Here is a 17,143-nt window from a genome sequence, read left to right on the forward strand (position 1 = left end):
GAGAGAGAGAGAGAGAGAGAGAGAGAGAGAGAGAGAGAGAGAGAGAGGACACTCTTATCCCTGCAACTAAGGAAAGGGTAATTTATAGAAACATAAGATTTAAAGCTAGACCAGAACTTAGAGGTCAATTAGTCCAACCCCCTCATTTTACAGATGAGAACTCTGGTTAGACACAGGAAGAGTAGCCTAGAGATGACCCAAAATAAACTACCTCTACTTACCAGTGATGATATTTTTTTGTGCCCCTCTCTTCCCAGTAGCCTCCTTGTGTCTAGATAAAAATGAATGAGTTTGGTCCAGGAATTCCTGGGATGCAAAAGGATCTTTAAAAGTAGCTTTCTTTAGGTTATGTTCAACATAATCAATAACCAATGAAGATGTAAAAGACATGAAAGACTAAGGCTGTAGGTGATTCATCATGAGTCCAAAGTGTGACTCACACTAAGAGATTTAGGAATGTCCCCTGAAAAGTTCTCATTTTTCCTTTGGAGGAAGACCAGGAATATGCAGTGATGGGGGCCCGTGATCCCACGGTGTATGGATAGCCTGAAGCATCCCACTCTGTCTTTTTATCTGATGCCTTGTTTGGTTCCAGCTCCATGGAATAAGATGCCTCTCCTACTAAACTCACTACCATGCTGCTAGACATGCCTTAATGACTCTGCCTCCCTCAGCTTCCTCTCCTCTCTGTTTGGAGGACTGGAGGGTGGAGCACCAGACTCTTCCCAGTGCCTTCCTTTATAAGGGCAGAAACTGGACCTTCAGGTCACTCCACTTTGCATCTGCTGCCCTAACTGGTTTCAACTCCATGGAACAAGGTGCCCCTGGCCTGGGTACCCCCTAGTGTCCTGTTCATTCTACCCTTCCCTGCCTCCTTTTGTGTGCTGTCTTCTGCTTTTAGATGGTAAACTCGTTGAGGGCAGGGACTATCTTTTATCATTATTTTTGTTAATTTTAATCTCTGTGTTTAGTACAGTTCCCAACACATCATAGGAGCTTAATAAATGCTTATTGTATTTACTGGATTGGGTTACAGGTTACCTGGGAAGGTGGAAGGTAGGAATGATATTAAAAGTAGAGAGAAAGAAGAAAGGCTATTTGGCTAATGGACAGCTCCTGTATTACAGACTTATTTTGACACTAGATTCTTGGCTATGAATCCTAGCATCTCTGTGAAAGCCATATGTCCTTCTGGAGCAAAGTCAGATCAGTGAAGAAATAGAATGCCCTCAGAAGGCAGGCATGGATTACAAGCTCAATCAAAGCAGGAATCCCAGAGGGTGTGTGGGAGATAACCATGAAGGCAATAGTGACTGATGCTCTCTCCCTCTCTCCCTCAGAGTTCTCTATGGAAACAAGATCACTGAGATTGCCAAGGGCTTATTTGATGGACTGGTGTCCCTTCAGTTGCTGTGAGTATGACCTTTATCCCTCTCATTTGGTTGTTTCTCTAGGAACAAGACAGTTGGCAGACTCAGACTTTGATTTCAGAATAGAACTCTTGGCCTTTACCTAAACTTGTGCCTGAAAGAACAAAAGGGCTTAGTTGCCTATCCCTCCATCCCTGGCATTAGTATTTTTCTGGGGAGAGTACCAGACAACCAGGAGGTGAAGGGATAAGGTCAGGTGACTGTCCAAAAAACCCAAAAAGTCAAAGTACCCCTGATTTTCCTCAATAGGTTTTTGAAACCCACAGTTAGCCCTCAAAATACAGGGCGAAGGTGGAAAATAAAGATCTTTACTGTTAAACAGGAAAATGTCTTGAGGGTAATAATACCAGAGGTTTTGGAATCAGAAAACAGCTACAATACCACATTCTATATTGGAAACAAAGCCTGTTCTGAGATCTTTTAGTACCTTGATGGATGAGTTTGGGAACAGAACTGGGGAGATGCAGAATCATTCATAGGAGAAAATGATCATTAGGTGATGGGGATCAGTCTGTCAGAGATGGCTAGAGAGGAAAATTTAGTCACTGTGTTGAAAGGAAGATTCGTTGGAGAGAATTCGCAACTGTGTGACTTCTATTTACATTTATCTTGGTCATTGGAGCTAATGATGTTTGAAGGCAGTAATCAGGATTTTCAGCTAGTTAATGTGGAGAGACAGAACAAAAGTTGTCATTTTTGGTGTATTATAAGATTTTATCTTATAATTCAGAGTGACTGCTGATTTGTAAATGATTATACATTTGAAACACGTGGCACCATAGATACAAACTATATCTATAAACATAGATATAAACTACATATCACGCACACACACACACACATTTTTATACTATTTGCTTCTATTCTCAGAATCTTCAGTGGCTCCCTATTGTTTGTTGAATAAAGTTTAGACTCCTTTCTATCTAGCATTTGAGGGTCTCCATAACCTAATGGCATCATAACTTTCCAGATGGTTCTTTTGGGGGGAGAAACTGGACTTGTGATTTTATTGGTATAGCAAACTCATGGAGAGGAAATGAACAACAATAATAATAATTTATATAGTGCTTTAGGGTACACAAAGTGCTTTACGTATATTATTTCATTTTGTCTTTACAACAACCCTGGGAGGCAAGTGCTATTATTTTCTCCATTTCACAGGTAAGGAAACTGAGGCAGACATTAGGTGATTTGCACAAATTCACATGACTAGTAAATGCCTACGGCAGGAATGGAATCTTTGATGAACTGATGCAGATCTCTCATTGTTCTGCAGTAATCTTATAAAATTGCATAGGAGAGGTCAAGTGACTTATTTGATACTCAGCCAATATGTATCAGAGGGGAAACTTGAATCCAGGTTTTCTGACACTCAGACCACATCTCTGTGCACTATGCCATGCTGCCTCACTACTTCTTTCTTTTTCTTTCTTTCTTTCTTTCTTCCTTCCTTCCTTTCTTTCTTTCTTTCTTTCTTTCTTTCTTTCTTTCTTTCTTTCTTTCTTTCTTTCTTTCTTTCTTTCTTTCTTTCTTTCTTTCTATTTTTTTGCTTTTTGGAGGGGGGAAGGCAAGGCAATTGGGGTTAAGTGACTTGCCCGAGGTCACACAGCTAGTTAGCATTAAATGTCTGAGGCCGGATTTGAACTCAGGACCTCCTGACTCCAGGGCCAGTGTGCCACCTACGTGCCCCTGCCTTACTATTTTGAATGACTCCCCTCTGTACACTCTACTTTCTAGTCACACTCTACTTTCTAGTTTACTTTCTAGGTCAAATAGCTCATTGCCTTTTCATTGACTTTGCTCAGACTCTTACTCAGACCTAAAAAACTTAAAAATCTTGCCTGTTGCATTCCTCCCCTTCCTTTAAAGCCCAGTTCAAATGCCACCTCTTCAAAGAAGTCTTCCCCAATCCTTGTAGCTAGCAACTCTCTCCCCACAGACTCCACATAGTTGTCACATCATGGGTGCCCAGGTTGGTGGCTTAGCCCCTTCTGCACTATATGCTCCCTGTGGGAAAAGACTGTATGTTATCTAAACTTAGCAAAATGTTCTACATACAGTAGGTATTTAATAAATATTTGCCATATTTGTTGTAATGGATGATGCGTACATATGAGCATGCCTTCCCATATGCACACAGACACATATACACAGTCATATTTAAGGATCACTAGTTAGTCCCAGTCCCAGGGGTCAATTTCCCTCTGAAAATATGGATACATATCTGTAAACACGCACAGCTAATATATACAGATAGATATGTGATCCTCACTTTCCCTAATAGTACCCCCGGGAGGTTTCTCTGGTCTTGTTCTGAGCTCTTTTACAGATGAGAATATAAAGTATCAGATGTTACATTACTATCTCACAGACACCGATCACATCAGGATCACGTTGTCTGAAGTCTCCTATGGTGCAGACCTACACTGGTTCCATAAACAGGAAGCATTTAAAAAATACGTATGCTTTAATGCAGATGGTGATACTGCCTACAAAGTTATAACTCTCCTAGAGGTGAAGTGGTGGGCCAGCTTAGACTCAGCAACCACTAATTGTGACATGCATAGATAAGAAAGCTAACTGAAGGTTTGTAGCTGGCATCAGAAATGATGAAAATTTCCAGCTAAGGAGCCTGAGCCAAGATCCAAAGGGTGTTTTTTAAAGAGTTAGATTTGAGGGCACAAGACAAAGGGCAAGGGGAAAGATTAGGGAAAGGAGAATTAAACAATCAAATTTAAAGGACTGGTCATTGAAAAGCTCCCTGGGAAAGATGAAATGAAACTTTCCCCTCTACTTTTCATGACTTCTTGCTGTGTCCATCTTCCACTCCAGGGGGCAGATCGTAAAAGTCCAGAGAGAGTTCCAGGAATCGCCCCAAGAAAATTTTGTGTTTGAAATTGGACTCCCATGAAGCTCCCTCACAGCCTGATTTGATGCCACATCTGTCAGGTCTATTTCTGAATAGGAAAATAAAAGAAGGGAGAAAATGTTCAAGTCCTCCTCATCCTTACTTTGCCATTCCCCTCCCCCTCAATGTGCTGTGGGCTCAACCCCATGGAGCCTTTACAGCTGTTTGTTAGAATGACAGGCAGGGACTCTGTGGGAAGTTGGGTGAATGGCAGATGGTGAGTTTTGCTTGTAGCAAAAAATTAGCTTTAAGATAGAACTTCTAACATAAGGCTAGTTAACCATGGCTATCAATCCCTTAGAAGAAGAGTGACAGTATTAGCCTGTCTCATGGTGGATTTGGGGACTAGATAACCCTGTATGTTGGTATGGTTGTTGATTTTAAATAAGAATGTGTGGGAGTGGGAAGATTAGAGAGGAAAGGGCATAGAAAACTAGAAAAGAATATTAACTAAGAGATCCTTGTGGATCATTTGACTGTAAGGTGGGTAGACATTTGAGGGTCATTCCATTCATCATTAGGTAATTCATGCTTAATATTGTCATTTGGAGAAGGTAAAATTGAATAGCTCAGTCTCAGGATAAAATCTGACCAGGGTTTGATACAACTTGAACTTTCTCTTTTTTCCCATAAGAAGAGAACTCCTGACACTCAAGTAACAGTCACTGGTTTGGGGAATTTTGTTGGGGTTTTTTTTTTTGGTCTGCTGATGAACAGTTAGGAAGCAGGTCCTGATTAGATCTAATTTAGCATTCAGTAAGCTTTAGATTGGATTTCTCCTTGTTAGACTGGAGACACACTGATAAGAAGACTCTTGATTAGAATACCCTGGTAGTCTGGGAAATTTCCTCCTCTTTGACGGGCAGTTCTTTGGTAGGGTCGGTTCCTTTTTCTCACTATGCCAGAAGAAGAAAGTGACCTGTGGGGCAATGTTGACTGTAGCTAAACCTCTTAGGGCAGAGAAGTACAAAGGCTGGTCATTGCAAAGGGGGTGCTATTGTGGTTGCTTATCCCAGACTCTCTATTTTTTCAAGTCATTTCAGTAATTCCACAGGATTTACCAGGGACTATCTTCTCTGGATGATTTTTTTTGTCATCTTATATTGGGCTGATGTCCAGTGCTGGTGGTGATGATGATGATGATGATGATGATGATGATGATGATGATGATGATGATGATGATGATGATGTAATCACACCTTACTGACATTTACAGAATACTTTAAAATGTGGAAAGTTCTTTTCTTACATTGTCTCATTTCACCCACTTTAATTATAATAGTTTGTATTTGTTGTTTGGCTGAATCTTCTGAAGATCTATGATGTATGATGGGCCCTGGCAGTACTGGAAGATGGCCCCTGAGCCCATGACTCACTGTCCTTCATGGAATGACAGTTTCCATTCTGTTTCTTCATGCAGGACAAATCTTAAAGTCCTTTCTCAGAATTCTCAATCATGGAGTTGAATGGTTCTTGAAAAATCCAATCTGTTCAAAGAATCCATGGATAAATTTCTTGGGGTACTTGAAATTGGATGGAAAAAATTCTGCATCTTTATTTCAATGTCACTGATTGCCTTGGTAATCATGTGTATTTTATTTTATGCATTTAAGAACATTATTCTGAGAAGGGATCCATAGGCTTCACCAGAATGCCAAAGTGATCCATGACACAAAAAAAGGCCAAGGACTTCTGATCTAGTCCAACCATTTATAGAGTTTAAGAACCCCTTCCATAGCTTCCCTTGGTAAATAATTATCTAGCCTTTGCTTAAAACCCTCCAGTTATGGGGAGACTCATTTTCTCATGAGGCATCCTATTCCAATGTTGGACAGTTCCAGGTATTTTTTCCCTTTTTAATATTGAGTGGTCTGATTCTTTGTAACTTCCATCCTTTGGTCCACCCTCTTCTGTTTAACAGCCCATCAGGTATTTAGAGACAGGTAGCATCATGTCTCCCTCCCCTTTGCCTTCTCATTACCAGCTTCTCCAACTATTCTCCCAATAAGTTGGTTTCTCACCATTCTGGTTGCCTTCCTCTACAGCAGCAACTCTCAAAGTGTTGTATGGAAACTTCTAGGGGTCCCTGAGACCCTTTCATGGGGTTTACAAGGTCAAACTTATTTTCATAATAATACTAAGAAATTTTAATTTCAAATATTGCAAATATCGATAGATATAACCCACATAACCAAAAGTTCTTGGAGGTCCTTTATAATTTTAAGAGTATTGAGAACTACTGCTCTAAAGACTTTCTAAACTACTGCTAGTCTAAAGACCAGCTTTTTATCTTCTTGAAATAAAGTGCTCAGAATTGAGGATAGTGGTCCAGTTAGCAGTAGAGAAGAAATATGGTGAGAAGGTCTCTTCCACAACAGTGAGATCTTCTGTATTTCCCAAGAAAAGGCTGCTAGACTAAAATCTCTCCTCAGACAGCGAAAGGCCTACCAGACATATGCTTCCAGTTTCATGGGTTAATTCACCTCTGATCCTTCCCTATATATGAAACAGAGAGATGTAACTGAGGGGTTTCATAATATTCCAATTGCATTATCCATCATTATCACTCATTACTTACACACTGCTATTTGCCTGAACCCAAAGAAAGGAAGTCTGTGGTGTTAATGGCCGTATACACAGAAAACCGTGAGTAAGAGCAGGTCACAACTACCCTTGAAACAGGTGCCTGACTAGGGCTCTCTTTTCAGAGTTCAATTCATCATTAAACCAGGAAAATCGGTCACCGTGTCAATGGGGCTGTAATTTCCTCCACTGACAGGCAGCTGCTAGCACTGTTGTAACGGCTCCAGGGGGGAATAAATAGCATTCGTTCAATTCTCATTGATTGCATGGTATACATAGGAAACTCACTCAAGTGGAGAGGGCATTAATTTGAAGTGGAAGTTTTCACGTGAGTGTTAGCCACATTGTATTTTACAGCCATTGCAGGAGGCTTTAAGCTAATGTTGCACTGTCTTGGGGCTGGAATAAATTAAGGCAACCTAGTCCACCTGTCCTTCACTTTACTTGGAAGGCAGACAAGACCATTTGAGGATATTGGAGTTTGCCAAGAAATGTGCCAATCAAGGCAGATTTTGCAAAAACGTAACTTCTTCCTGCTTGTCTTCTCTCTACAAGTTTGACACATAATATTGGCAACTCCCCTTTGAGTCCCATTGAAACCCAGTCTGCAAAACACAGTTGGAGATACGTGAAACCAGGAGTCCCCCGTGGCTTAAACCCCACAAAATCAATAATGAGTTGGGTGTTTGTTGATCATTCTTTTCATCTGAATATAGAGCTTTCGGCCCTTTTCCCTGTATGAAAGCAAGCTACCCTAGAATCTTTGTGGTTTTGTGGCTCTGGCTTTTGTCACTTGGGCATCCGCATATCAACTCATAGAATTTCCAAGCTGAAAGAGATGCCATTAGCTATCTAGTCTGACTCACATCTGGAAAGAACCCTCACTGCAACACATTCAACAAGTGGCACTGTAGCTTTGGCTTGCAGACCTCCAGTAGAAGGTATCCTCCCTCCCCACCCTGAGATAAAACTGTAAATTGTTAGGAAGTTTTTCCTATTCCATCAAACCTTAACTTGTGTGTTTATACCTTCTTTCTCTTGCTTCTAGCTCTGTCCACTAGGTTCAAATTTCTTTTATATCTGAAAGCAGTCAGGGCAGAATGACTAGATTTCTTTTATGCCTGATAAATTCATTTTCCATAATGTTTACTTATGGAAAGATACCTGACCCACCTGCTGATCATGGCATTACATATCTCGATGGAAGGCCTTCATAGTGGCTTGAAAAGTATCTAGCTATCAAAAAAGAAAGTAGCCACTTTGAGTATATGCAAGGGGGAGAAATGAGAGAGAGCCAGTGCCCATTTAAACAGTTAGGCAAAGGCATTTTATCTCTTAATGTCCAAGTCATAGAGTCTCCTAATAGGAATTTGGAAATTCTCTGGTTTCCTAAGATTTCACAAGGAATTTTCAAGAGCTGTCACTGTACTAGGCATTCTCCTTCTGCTCAGGGCCTTTCTGGTACCAGTGTGAAGGGGAAAGCTGTCTTCTTAGTGTTCAGGACAACTTTGATGCACTTGTGGTTTTCATTTCATCAGAGTTCATGGAAACCCTCAGGGCGTCCCAGTGTGCCCATGACTCTGCCTCAGGCAGCCATCAGCTGCTTTGCCAGAGTAAATGGCAAATGAATCTGTGGGTTCTCTTTGGCTACCTGTTTGGAATTCTTCTATGATGGATTGTAGGATTATAGCCCTGGAGTTGGAAGGGATATTAGAGGTCATGTAATCTAACTCCCTTGTTTTACCTTGGGACTGCAGTTCCTAGAGATAAAGTGACCAGGCCAATGTCATATAGGTAGTAAGTCATAGAGCAAAGATTTGAACCCAGGTTCTGTGATTCCAAATCCATAATTCTTTCTCCTGTCTCCATATATGTATAGTCTATGTATATGTATATATAAACATATATATACTATGTATGTATATATGCCATACATGTGTATATATATACCCATATACACAATCTGCATATATACATACACACACAGAATATGCTCTGTGATTATACATCCATCTGAATACCTAAAAGAACCCTTCCCTCCATGGGGGTCACTTATCATTTTTGTCATGTACTAGGGACTTAATGAATGTTTGTCATTTGATTGGTTTATGTGTAGACCATCCAGAAGACATTGACTAAAAGGGTCACACTCCTTCAGCCTCAGTCTAAATACATCTCCTTCTGTTTCATTGGTGGTAGGTCTTTTAAGCCTCAGCCTGCCCTGTAGCTAGATGATAGAGCAACTAACATGTTGGACCTGAAGTCAGGAAGATCTGAAGCCAATCAAATCTCACCTCAGACCCTTCCTAGCTGTGTGATCCTGGGACAGTCATTTAATCTGTCCCAGCCTGTTTCACCACCTGGAAGATGAGGAAGATAATAGCACCTACTTCCCAAAGTTGTTGTGAGGATCAAATACGATTAACATATATAAAATGCTCACAAACCTTAAAGTGCTATATAAATGCTAGCTATTATTATTACTAATCATCATTACCATTACCATCTGGAGACTGCCTAAGATATTTTCTATTTAGTAGACCCTTATTCACCACTCAGGCATGCATCATGCTCTCGATTTGCTTAACTCAGTTGTCAGGATAACTCTTTGATAACTATCCCATAATGTTGATTGGAGCTAAAACAGCTTCTCTTGTTTCCTCTGGTCTTCCTCAGGGGAACATAATGCTGATCTCTGCCTAAGGTGTCCTATGGAACTCTAAGAGATGTGAGGAATGCAAGGTCATTCCCAGTCAGGAAAGGTAGTTTACTCAGAACTTGGTGTTAAGCCAAGGCAAGGGTGCCTGAATTCTCCTGTATGGGCCTGAAGCACGTATTAGCACATGTCCTTTAGAATACCCACTGTGCCTGTACTGTGCCTTCTCTGCTTGTCCAGACAATAGAGCTATTCAGCATGCACATAAATTAGATGTCCCTTCTCTCTGCACCTGCTGCCACAGAAGACCAGTGACGTTTCTTTTAATTCTGAGTATTTCCAGTGTTTCCAATCCAGTGATTGGATCTTCAGTGATTACTGTTGAAGGAAGGACCTTGCTGGATTCTAGGTAACCTCGGCTTTCTTCTGCAACTTACCTATATCCCTGGTAGTGTTTTAGAAACAGAGGCATGGCTTCTAGGGAAAGAGGGTGGTTTTAGGGAAGCATCTCCTGTGTCAGGAGCCCTGGGCCTTCTGTTACTAGAATAACATTTCCTAGAACTGAAATTATTACTCTGAAAGGGACTGAACTCTCCAGTCATCAGCTTTCTGATTAGACCTTGAACTCAGGAGGCTGGAATGTGTTTACTGCATTTCAGATAAATGTTGTGTGTGTATAGGAGCAATGCTGCCGTCTTACCACCGATCAATGGGCAGGTGGGGAGAATATTAATATAGCTCAGAGCCACTAATCCAACATGTGAATGACTGCAGTTGCCAAAGTGATTTTAGTACAACCTGTATGTGTTAAGCCTTGCTCCAGATGTTTGTGCTTTCCAAACCCTGCAGCAATGGCCCAGCGTAACCACTGATGAATTGGCTGCCATGGGGACCTGGATTTAAGTTTCTCCTCTGCCCCTCAGGCTGGGTCACTGCCAAGGACATGTTGCCAGGACCAGCAGGTGCAGATGGAGCTGTGGGTCTTGGACCTGCTCCTGTTTTTGGCCAGGAATATTCTAGGTTATCTTTTGCTTCATTGGTCTGCTTAGGGAGTCAGGGAGATAGATAAGTAATCTTTCACACCTCAGCATGGGCCTTATCTTCCACACCATGAGCTGGAGATAATGATGCCTCCATCTTATTTGGATGTAGAACAGAATGAGAATGCAAGATGTTTGGGGGCCTTTAGGAGCCATGATGGCAAGTACGCATGGAGAGACTGAAGCTGCCAGAAACTTCTAACTCTCAGGGCAACCCCCAACCCAACTGGAAGCTTGCCAGAGCTTATACTGGGGGTGAATACTTCCAAGCTCCAGGTTTTGTTCTGTTAAGCATCTTCCACATCCTGCCTCACTTTCCTCAAAAGCAACAAGTCATGCTAAGAGTTGGATCTTAATTCTCTGGTTCATCATAATTTTAGTTTTTAGTCAGTGCCCTTGAGGGTTAATGCTTCTTGATGTGTAGCATATGTGAAAGTCAAAAGTACTCGAAGGAAAGGAGGGAGGCATAGTGCATCATAGGTTTGGATCTGGGAAATGAATTTAGAAGATGACATAATTTTATTCCCACTCTCTAACATCCCGCTTCCCTTAATTTCCTCTGACAGGAGAGTAGTTCATGTTTTTGATCACATAGTAATCAGTAACTTGGTCTGAATGGGCATACAGCACCAAAATTATGCATCCTCCTTCCTGTATTATGTGATAGCGATTCCTAATAAAGAAGACTAAGTGGGAGGCATTTCCATTATACCTGAAGTGCAAGGGGTCTGTCTCCCTCAGCCTCCATCCGTCCTTCTACTTATGACTCCCTTTCTCTTCTGAGAAAAACCTAACATGGCTGTTCATGTGTTCCCCTGTGACTGAGTTTCATGGAGCTGACCAAAGAATGAGGAGTCAATTCTCTCTCTGTGAATGTCTTTAAGAACAGAAGATACGGTGTCCAGTGATCATAAATTAATACTGCCTCAAGGTGGAGCTGGGGAGGAGAATAAATGACCTCTCAAAAACTGCTGCCAGTACCGCTTTCTCCCCTCCCCAGCTCTTAGCCTAAAATCAATTTGCCCATTATCCCTCGGGGAGCAGACAATGTAGTCTACTAGGGATGCCAGCTTTAGAGATCCATTCCATCCCTCAGGAAGCCCAGAGAGCTGCCTCCTGCTGCTCCTCACCAGATCTTCTGTCCTTTAAGACCTGACCTACGGGCAATGCCACTGAGCTTCACTCTGGCATAACTAAGCCACTCCTGGGTACTCAGGATAATTCTATACCACCAACAACCCTGTCCAGCAGCAGGTTAACCTGGAATGGAATCTCCTGTGACTTGGGCCTCGGTTTTTCAAGTGTAATAGGAACCATCAGGCAGGCATTCTAAGATTCCTGGATGTTTGGCTTCCCTGTCCATAACTGTTGTAAATTCATCTTATAAGTGTACAGGGTATGATTTCTGAATCCAAGAATTGCCCAAGCAGTTTCTAAAATTATCTCAGTTTGCAAGGGTGTACTTTTGCATCCTGATTAAGTAGTTTTGCTTTTCTGTCTTCATTGCATTTTGATTGTATTGTGGGGTAGGAGAGCATTTTAGGGAATGGGAGTGGGATTTAAAGGCAGCAAAATAAAGAGACTCATACCTATAAATCCTATATATTCTCAAAAATACTTATTTTCTGTTATGTTCAGGGAAGTCAGAGTAGTATACTGGCCCAGTCTTCGTTTTTTATGGTACTTGTTGCATATAACTTAGTTAGGGGGTCATCATCATTTTGCAGAAGAATATTCAGGCTTTGCGTGTACCAGTCTGGGGTAATCTTCTTCCCTTGATCTCAGCATTCTTAGCAGTAAGCAGGTAGCTTTTTTGAATACTGCTGGTTCTTCATTGCCAGCCCACCAATTCATCACCTCTTCCCATACTGCATCAGGACTAGCCTAGACTTCAGGTATATCTGCCCAAATGGATCACCAGGCTTACAAAAGTAGCCACTATCCAGAGGCAAATATCGAGTGATCTCTGTAGGAAGACAAATAGAGAATGGATATTTTATGGTTGTTCAATGAGACTCTTCAAAGTAGGGAGTACCAGTCTTTAAAAAAAAAAAAAAGTACTTTCGTAGCCATGCCCTGAAAGTGTGTGCCTCAGCATTCCACAGAATGAATGAATAAAAAGCACTGAAGTGCTTGTGATGTGCTGAATTCTGAGTATACAAATATCAAAGAGTAAAACAGTCTAATTCTTAAAGAAGCTCACATTCCAAATAGCATAGGAAAAGGATTAGACCGCAGAGTAGACAGACCTGATTGTCCTTGTGGGTGGTGAGGCCTGGTGATCCACAAGGTGCTGAAGCAGAGTAGATGGCCAAGTCCCATGCAGAAGTAGAAAGGGGGCTGTACATAACACCAAAGGACCATCTTCTAGATCTGATGCTCTCCATTTGGAAGCCTACTGATTCCCCTGTTGAGTAGTTCTCTTTGCTCCAAGTTTGCTAAGAAGCATTTCTTTTTAAATACTCTAGTTCCACACCACCAGCCCAGAAAGCTCATAGGTTGTTAAACAGGAGAACTGAGTTGACCTGACTAAGTAAAGACTCCCTCAGAGAGAAGAGATAGAGTGGAGTCATAGACTTTGTGACCTTGTTGGAGATGAATAAATGCTAGGCTTTCCCTAGACTTTAAAACTTGCATACCCTAAGACTAAGTGGCTTTCCTGTATCTTAATCTGCATCTATGCTTGCTAAGCCATCTAAGAAAGACAGAAAAAGAAAGAATATTCCATCCCTTTTTGCTCCATGCTTTGGGGATCTAGACTAGTTTCACTGTGCATCTTAAGGCTACTTCTTCCATGCTTTCATTTTAACGCCTTGTCATCTGGGAGACATTTCACAATCACCATCCCATCCTGTGGGTTTTACTAGTGATCCATAAGGCTGGAGTGAAAAGATTGCAGCTGAACCCTCAAAGCAGCCCAGGACAAACGAAGGAGGTGGAAGAGACAGCACTGGCCCAACATAGAACAGAATAATGCCTCCTACCCTAGATCCTGACCAAAGACTAGCTTTCCCCAGAACCCCAGATGCCTCACCAAATTCTTCTAGCTCTCCTTAGAAAACCTAGACTAATCTCTCCAGAAGTGCTAAGACTAGCCAGGTTTTTTTAGTGATTTGTTTATATAATACATTTTTTTTGTCTTTTTGGAGGGAGAGAAGGCAGAGCAATTGGGGCTAAGTGACTTGCCCAAGGTCACACAGCTAGTAAGTATCTGAGTTCATATTTGAACTCAGGTCCTCCTGACTTCCAGGGCTGGTGCTCTATTCACTGTGCCACCTAGCTGCCCCTAATATAATACATTTTTCCCCAGAAGGTGCTATTTCCTTTGTTTTTTAAGAATTGTTCATGTTCCCAACCAGTGAATACAAGTTATTCCTGAGCCCTCCCATCCTCCAGTTTCTTCTGACTGGTTCTCTACTTGAGAAGGTCGTTCTTGGATCTGAAAAGTGTTCTTGCTGAAATGATTGGTGCCTTTGGCCAAAGTTTATGAGATAAAAGTCAGCAACAATTAAAAAATACTAAATATGTGCCAGCCATTGTACAAAGCACTAGCAATACAAAGAAAGGCAAAAACATGGTTGGTTACTGTAGTCATAAAGACCACATTCTAACTGAGAAGACAACATGCAAATAACTGTGTATGTAAGATATATAGACATATATATGGGGAGGGAGGAGAGAGAGAGAGAGAGACAGACAGACAGACAGAGAGAGACAGAGACAGAGACAGAGAGAGACAGAGAGACAGAGAGAGACAGACAGACAGACAGAGACAGAGACAGAGAGAGAGACAGAGACAGAGACAGAGAGAGACAGAGAGAGAGACAGAGACAGAGAGACAGAGACAGAGAGAGAGGGAAAATATGAGAATATGGAAGATAATCTCAAAGGAAAAGACCTGGAAGTCAGGGTGAGGGCAAGGAAGGGCTTGTATACAAAGTGAGATTTAAGCTGAGTCTTAAAGAAAACCAGGGAAACTAGGAGTCATAGGTAAAGTGGAACAGAATTCCGGACATGGACAGCCAGTGCAAGAGATGGATTGTAGTGTGTGAGAAGCCACAAGGCCAGTGCAGCTGGCTTATCTATAATGGATAATGGGCATGGAGGGGAGTAAAATGTAAGAAAACTGGAAAGATATTTAAAGGGTAGATTGTGAAGGGCATTAAATGCTAAACAGAGGATTTTTTATTTGGTGTTCAGTAATTAGCTGAAATTTATTGAATATGGTCAGATTTGTGCTCAGGAAAAAAACCACTTTGGAAAGTAAATGGTGGATGGATTGGAGTGGGGAGAGACTTGAGACAGGAAAACCAGTTAGGTGACCCAGGCAAGAGGTGATGAGAGGTAGTTGTGTGAATGGAGAAAAGGGGACATCTATGAGCCAGGTTTCAAAGGTGAAAAATGAGATTTGAGTTTGCACTGAGGATGATACTAAGGTTTTGAGCCTTTGATGTCTGGGATGTTGGTGGTGGTGGTGCCCTTGAAAATAATAGGAGATTTAAGAAAAGGGGAGGATTTGGTGGTGACTGGCATAGAATACCCTTAGGGAAAAAAAGCTGAGGACAGTCTGAACAGGGAGACAGGTATAGATTTTGTGGGAAATTTCTGAAGTCTACAGTATAGAGAAGCTAATGGATGCCATAATAATGTAACAGAATAATCTATATGATGAAACTCTAATGCTGTATCATTGCAGCGCCGTGACTAATAGAATCAAGAGGTCTGCATTCAAGTTCTAACTTGGTCACTTAATTTCCTGTGTAACCTTGAGCAAGTTATTTAACCTCTCAGAGAGTCAATTATCTTATCTGTAAAAGTTGATATCAGCCCTGCATGCCCGCATATGGTTGTTATGAGAATTAAATTAGATAATGTACATGAGGACTCAGAAAATTATAAAAGCGCTATAACACACACAAACAATTGTTAGCTTCAGGGTAAAATTAAATGAGTGCCTTGGGATTTTGTCCATTAGCCAAGGCATGGGTAGTTTTATATATCACTCGCTATGCTGGCTTATATGCTTGGAGAATACAAGGTGAGTCAGTTTCCTCACCTGTACACTCAGTTAAATTCAATAAATATTATATATCTACTATGTGCAAGTCATTGTGCTATATGCTAGGAAGAAATAAAAAGAAAACAGGCCCTGCCCTCAAGGAGATTACATTTCAGTGGGGTAAGGTTAAAATACAACTTGTACCCAAATATGTACAAGATGATTTGGGGAGGGAAAAGATCAGTAACAATGACACAGGGAAGCGAGCTGTAAGGAAAGGCTTCCTGAAGAATGTGGCGCCTTTGCTGAGCCATGAGGGAAGATGTCGATTCAGAAGTCTGCAGTTGAGGATGAAGTGTGTGGGGGTATGGCTTTCAGAATACATCAATGTGGAAGATGGGTTGTTTGGGCAACAGCAAGTGAGCCAACTTAGCTCTAGGGTAGAATGTGTGAAGGGGAGTCATGTAAAACAACCCTGAAAAGGTCGGTCAGATCCAGTTTGTAGACAGACTCAAATGCTCTGCTGGGAAGCTTATATTTTATTCTAGAGAGAATAGGAAGCCACTGAAGGCTGTTCAGTAGACAAGGTAGACCCCATCGAGGTCAGACAAGTTAAATGTTCTTTAAACAACTCTCCCTCTCAAGAGGAAATACATTTTTGTTTTGTTTTTAAGTCCTTATCTTTATTATTCAAAATAAAACAGTCAGTCCCAGGTAAATTTATTAAGAAAATAATTTTACACCAAAGAAACTTGATATAATGTTCCTCCTAGAATGCCACTCAGATATTTACAACAGCCACCCTAGCTGTGAACCAGATCCTCAGCCAAGAGGCAAGACTCCAAGAAGGCCTTAGGATCTATGATCCAGGAAGCTTGGTTGGACTGGTCTTCCCAAACTGTAGGGAACACTCTTTCAAAAACCATTCCTTGTCAGTGTGTAGAGAGGTAACATGGGCCAGTGCAACAAACACTAAGTATAGGATCAGAAGACTTGGGTTCAAATCCCGCTTCTGACATTATACATGTAATATTGAGCTTTAACATCCTTGGGCTTCAGTTTTCTCATGAGTAAAATAAAAAGCTAGCCACAGAATTTCCTTCCAGGTCTGTAATCCTACAAAGGATAGTGCCAAGTGGCTTTTCTTTTTGGAAATTCCTGGATCCCTGAACTCCAAGACTGGAAGCTATTGAACGTGTGTATATATATGATTTATCATCTGTATATCTGTGGGGAAATTGGAATCATTCCCAGTGTAGAATAGTAAGATAGAGCGTTAAAACTGGAGTCAGAAAGACCTGGATTCAATTCCTGCTTCAGGCACTTACTTAGCTGTATGCCCATGGGCACATTACTTAACTTTGATCAACCTTAGCTTCCTCATTTATAAAAGGTTGCTAGTAATTACATCTGCTCCACGGGATTGTTGTGAGAATCAAATAAGTTAATATTTATAAAGCACTTTGTGAAACGTAGAAGAATGGATGGATGGATGGATGGATGGATGGATGGATGGATGGATGGATG

General features: G+C 41.3%; 1 protein-coding gene across 1 annotated transcript in view; it reads left to right on the plus strand.

The window, feature by feature from the left end:
- SLIT3 (slit guidance ligand 3) overlaps positions 1-17,143 on the plus strand; it is an 818,102-nt gene that overhangs the window by 664,689 nt on the left and 136,270 nt on the right. The window contains exon 13 of the mRNA XM_069102723.1: positions 1,341-1,412. Coding sequence (XP_068958824.1) covers positions 1,341-1,412 — 72 coding nt within the window. The remainder of the gene's footprint in view (positions 1-1,340; positions 1,413-17,143) is intronic.

The sequence above is a fragment of the Petaurus breviceps genome, unplaced genomic scaffold (assembly GCF_028583685.1).
Source record: "Petaurus breviceps papuanus isolate PSGF00001 unplaced genomic scaffold, PetGlider_PUasm1.0 551, whole genome shotgun sequence".
In the NCBI taxonomy this organism is placed as follows: Eukaryota; Metazoa; Chordata; class Mammalia; order Diprotodontia; family Petauridae; genus Petaurus; species Petaurus breviceps.